Raw genomic sequence first — 6,145 nt, forward strand, 5'->3', positions numbered from 1 at the left:
ATCTAAAAACAGTTGGTGTAGTTAAGAAAGATCCCCACACTTCAATAAATCCATTAATAAATCCATTGTTGTTTTCTCAACCATTTGATCAAGTTATGTTTGTTTTGAGTGTTAAGCGATTCCGCGCAAGTATTTAATCTCAAAACTTAATCGTGATTTTCTAAGAAACATCTCTTCTAACATGTGGAGAAAAATAACGAGGTATTTAAACAGATGTTCCAGTCAATAATGATGTTTTTTATAAGGCTTTACGCAAGGAAACCACAATTTAATTAGTTTCATGTACCCTTAAAAGATCATTGACAAACATTTGACTTGTTATACTCGATTATCAAATCTGTATTATATTATATCTTGCAAACTAGGAAAGACGGAGGAATTTCCAATATCTCCTTCCATAGCAGCTTGCTATTGGCATACGAGCGTCTGTTCAATAGTTGGGGATGTAAAAACCTAGTGGAAGTTGGTGGGCATGTGGAAGCTCTTAACTAGTCGTTAATAGTTACATTAGAAATTTACATTTGTATAACTCGGAGAAGTATTGAGGTATGTTAAACTGCTTGTTTTATATATTATATAATTTAAGGCTAAGCATACGTTTTACTTGGAGAATGTCCGCCGCACTGATTTCTCCTAATATACATGTATGTGTGTATACTATGTTTTGATAGTATTATATTTCGTTAAATTAGCATAAGAGGTTGATGAATATTAAATGTAAATATCTTTTAAAAAGAAATTGCACTTCGAATGTATCATCCATAATAATTTTTTTTAATAGCATACTACATGCGCATTATGTTGCATGTAACTGTCTTTGTTGATGAGCTGAGACCTGTTTTTAATATATTTAATATATTTGCCTGTCATTTGCTAGATGTTGCGCAAAACATTTAGTGTTAATAAACACTCAAAATATGTATTTGTATCACATAGGATAATACACGTTGTATAACAGTTCACAGAGTTGCACAGAATGATAGCAGGTTTACGAATATATTTCATAAAGTTATTTTTGGGCAAGGAAGTTGACTCATATGTTCGCAATATCATAACGATTAACATATAATAAGTATAATATTACATTTTGCAAGGCTAACCTCAAGAAGAACTATAAAGTAAAGGCAGTGTGTTAACGGAGTCGAGATATTGCTCAAATTGACGACAATTACCTGGGTTCAAACTGAGTTCATAGTACAGCATTGGCGAAGACTAAACCTTAATGTTGTTTGTTCACCCTCACTAGACCCAGAAGCGAACATCGCCATGACATTGTTCAGATAACAATTTGACTCCTGTTTTAAAAGAATGGGCAATATATTTGGCTTCTAGAGTGGTTTCACGCTTTTTCTAAGATTCGACTGGCTTATTTGATGGCTCTATGTGTTGCCTTCGAGTATGACCTTTTCTTAAAAACGTATGAAAGACGCAAAACAGCCGGTTTATACTTGATAAAACATGTAATCAGAAAAGAAACGCAGGTCAGTGAAAATCTAACATAAACATAATAATTCTTTGATTATGCTAATGAGACGTTTAAAGAATAAGCAACCATGTCATTTAAAATTATACAATCTTTCAACTTAAATTGACATTTCAAATACATGTAAATAATAGCGACACTAATATATTAGACTTAAAGGGATCTTTTCACGGTTTGGTAAATTGACAAAATTGAAAAAAGTTGTTTCAGATTCGCAAATTTTCGTTTTAGTTATGATATTTGTGAGGATACAGTATTACTAAACATTTACCATGGTCTAATATAGCCATTATATGTATCTTTTGACGATTTGAAAACCTGAAAATTATAAAGTGTTGCAACGCGAAACGATTGAATAATTTGGAGAGTTCTGTTGTTGTCGTTTAAATTTACGAAACTACGAAGATTGCTTATATAAGGTATAAAATACTTATTACTTGTATACTCGGCGGAATAACCGAGAGGGCTAATGCGTTTTTACTTCAGACTTACTCCAGGACTCCGGGGGTCACTGGTTCGAGCCCTGGTACCGGCTACTTTTTTTTCCTTGTTTTAATTTTATTCTTGATGTTTTTACTGGAGCTTTTAAGATCCAATGTTTACATTTATCAATATAAAGCATTTAATGACAAACTAAAAAATATGCCAAAATCTGTGAAAAGGCCCCTTTAAAAGACAAATAATATTGAACGAGTATTTTCATTATTTTAAAGGAAAGTAGTGAAAAAACAAATCAATAAATATCACTTAAGCATTATGTGATTTAGCACATGTGGAATTTTACAAAGTAATCAATGACTCAACATCAATTAATCCACCGCCCTATATCGCACCAGTGTTAGAATATAAAAGTATTTATGGATCGTATAACTGTCGTTAAGACGGCGCTGATTCACACATGGAGTACTGCATATTTACAGCTAATAGAAATATTGCTAAACGAAATAAATTGGTTGTTTCGGTTCTGTAGTTTTATACTTACACTTTTATACTGAAATGCCATTAACCGTGTAAACCATGATAGTTAACTTAGAAAAATAAACATGTATCATTCTGGAAAGCATGCATAAAGAGTTCATCTTTTTTAAGAGCTCACAATCTTAGTTTTCACTTTTTATTTAACTGACTGTAAACAGGTTGTTAAAATCGGAAACGTAACTTCTTTTACAGGTTTTCATGACACAATTTGGTCCTTCACTCGCATGAATATTTTTACTCGTATCATATGGTAACATTATTGCATAGAAATGCTTTATATCTATATAAATGTGATCAGATGAATACAATTTGAAATTATTTACCTCTTCATAAAGGCCATTTTTAAAAAGCTTTAGAGTAAATTATCATATTTAACATATATCGTTTCAGTGAAAAATGAAGAGAATGTGTATGAAACATAGATTTGTTGTATTATTAACAATAGTATTTATGGGGAAAATCAACCGAATCTTATTTAAGCTCGAAATGTATCCATATGAAACGGATGCATCGCCAGAGTTTACTGGAAACAGAAATTAGTTAGCAGGGACAGACAGTAGGGGAACAATTAACACAACAATTAGTACACTTTATGAAAAAAGATGTTACCACGTCCTTTGAATGGACTTGATCAACATTTTGTATATTGAACATTTAAAGAAAAAAAGTGTAATACTTGTAGATTAAAAATGTATGTATGTTAAAAAATATCAGTTCGGCTTTTTATAAGAATCATTTAAAATTATGAAGCGTGTGTTTCCCATCGATAAACTACACTCGTATATTAATAATAAGCGTATACAAACGCAGCGTGTGTTTGTAATAAAACACGATTCCGTGCGTCTCGCCAATATTTTTACATGTAGACGCCGCACCAATAATCTAAGAAGGCATATTCGTAAAAGTAAACATTTGGAACTGTATACACCACTGGCAAATGTCATCAACATCCAGATCGTATTATAACGCTAATCTAACATCACCAAGTGTGATTTTCTAGAAATATAATCTTTCGATATCTAATACTTCAAAGTAACAGATTGGGTAAAGTGTAGATGATTTTGAGATTTATCTGTATTTTTAAGAAGCGTGCAATTTGATATGCGTTTGATAAAACGTTCAGTTGCCATATCATTTCAGGAATCGGTGTCCTGGAGGCGAAAATCAAAATCCGTCGTTGTTATCATCTGTACATCCAGTAGCAGCTCACTTAGCAAGATCTAGTGACGTATTTAAAAGATGCAAAATGAGTTTACTAAGAATGGATTATTTTTTTAACGACAATATCAGTGCTTCAAATGGTTCATATAATCAAGTGTATGATTTATATTTGGAAGGTTTCGCAAGGAAAAGTGTCATGTTGGTATTTGGGATTGACTTCTATTCATACGTTACTCCTATTATTCTGTTGGTGGGACTTTGTGGTAATTCTTTATCACTGTGTGTGTTTTTCTCGAAGAAAATGAGAGGCATGTCAGCTAGCAGATATTTAGCGGCATTGTCAATATCCGACTTGATGACATTGATAGTGTACGTGCTGAGTGAATGGTTACGACGTGGATTACCTACGATAGCTCGTGGCTATTACGTGTCGTTCTTCGACAGGCCAGTGGTGTGCCAAGTGTGGCTTTATTGCAGTTACATGTCGCGGCTCGTTTCAGCTTGGCTAATTGTAACATTTACATTTGAACGTTTTATTGCTGTGTGTATGCCATTACGGCGGCGTAACCTGGGATCCCTAAAGGAGACACACAGAATAATTACATTACTGATTGGTCTCTCGGGCGTAATTGCTATATACAAGCCTGTAACAAGTGAGGTGCGGGCACTAAATAACCGGACCATATGTACTAGTATAGAAAAATTTGAATATGAAGTTTTCATTATGGACAGCGTGTATGCTTTGATTATTACACTTGTACCTTTCATTATAATATCGACACTGAACATTTTAATTATCCGAAAGCTTCTTAACCGAAAGATGAAAAACAAGTACAATCTTGTTACAGAGGAAAATTCTATACGATTGGATTTCACATTTATTTTGTTAGCTATTTCCGCTTTCTTTATTGCGTTGAACTTACCATTTTTCTCCATGTGGGTAAAGCAATCTTTGCAGTCACGTTCATTGCACTCAACATTAGACCACACGGATCACGTTAATTTTGAATATTGGCAAGGAGTTATGAAAATAACAAGGACAATTGTGTACGTTAACTATTGCATCAACTTTTTCCTTTACAGTATTACAGGAGCTTGTTTTCGAAGACAATTAAAGGCTCTTTTCACCCGATCACATGATTCTAAAAGGGCATCGTATCAATATAAACTCACTGGAAATGGCACCCAATGTACGAATGTAAAGAACAGAAATACGTGGATATAACAAACATGTTGAACGTTTCCACTTCTTGTTCATAACGACAGTGCGTTAAAGCAAACAATAGTGACTGTTTTATGAATTGCATCATCAACACATACACTGTTTGTATCATTAGCTTTTTTGCAGCTTGGAGCCGTGATGTTGTTTTGCTTTGTGTTACAATGAACCAAATACGTGTTTGTTGAGCTTTGCGCTGTGTTTTCTAACTCAAACGACAATGCAATAGTTTAAACAAACATCAGAAACATAAGCAACAAAATATCGAGTCATTTAACTGGATAAGGAGAACGAATTCCTTTTAAATAATACTATATGATTTCTTATGATTAATATATAGAAACATTCCAATAGGGTTCAAGTGTTTGATGCTTATTAACGTTTCCAATTAAAAAATAAGTAAATATGAAATTTTAACAAAGGGATATTTGCAGTTTTGTAATTGTTTAACGATTAATGATACCTAATAATTTATCATGCTAATAAATATTTAAACTTTACACGTTCTTGTAGAAATGAATGTCACACAGATAGCATATATTCCAATCTTGATTATATAGCTTACATATATATTATATGAAATAAACGACCTTTTAATACGTGTATACTAGATTTGTCAGTGAGTAATCAGTCAAAAAACCTCGAGAGTATATCTTTTATCGTGAGAATCCAACTAGACCGATACAATGCTGGCATACATCGGACCAATTAATCAGTTAAGAGAACAGCGGGAGGACATACGTAGAAACACATTTCACTGACGATCAAAGGATGAGTGTTAGACAAAATGATAGACCCCGTGTTAAACGTTAATGTAATTATATGAAGTTTAGGTTGAAATATCAGACACATTACAACGACTAGCCAATTATGAAATCTTTTACCCTACATCTGAACGTAATTGTTTCTACAAACACTCTTGAGACCTAATTTGATAGTTTGCCAAAAGGAATACATAGCCCCTGCTTTTTGTGTTTGGTACATTGCAAACTTTTCAGAGTTTACTGCTTTTCACAAATACTTTATCGATCGTAGTAGTTGCAGATGTTTATTAATTAATTTATCATCATAATGTTATTTCAATGAATCGCAAGAGTTCAATTATATCAATATTTGCTAAAGTGGAAATGATAATTATCAACTTCTTTTTTATGAAACTCGCGTTTACCAATTATGCAGTAAGAAACTATGGGTTTTCTCAAATTAAATTATGCATTAATAAACATCTTAAATGATTAACATTTAGTTTTAAAACATTAATAATATTATATTTTTCGTATCGTTTTACTCATTTGCAAATATCG

At 32.6% G+C, this 6,145-nt stretch overlaps 1 protein-coding gene across 1 annotated transcript; it reads left to right on the forward strand.

Moving 5' to 3' along the window:
- The first annotated feature begins 388 nt into the window (after nt 1-388).
- Nucleotides 389-5,360, forward strand: LOC127852163 (cysteinyl leukotriene receptor 2-like). The gene is made up of 2 exons (XM_052386002.1): nt 389-546; nt 3,602-5,360. Exon 2 carries the CDS (start codon nt 3,708-3,710, stop codon nt 4,845-4,847), a length of 1,140 nt encoding a protein of 379 aa, XP_052241962.1. The 5' UTR covers nt 389-546; nt 3,602-3,707; the 3' UTR covers nt 4,848-5,360.
- The last annotated feature ends 785 nt before the right edge of the window (nt 5,361-6,145 follow it).

This window comes from Dreissena polymorpha, chromosome 12 (genome assembly GCF_020536995.1).
Source record: "Dreissena polymorpha isolate Duluth1 chromosome 12, UMN_Dpol_1.0, whole genome shotgun sequence".
NCBI classification, from domain to species: Eukaryota; Metazoa; Mollusca; class Bivalvia; order Myida; family Dreissenidae; genus Dreissena; species Dreissena polymorpha.

Coding starts and splice junctions, on each gene's coding strand:
- LOC127852163 (XM_052386002.1), top strand. CDS start 3,708: ATGAGTTTACTAAGAATGGATTATTTTTTTAACGACAATATCAGTGCT.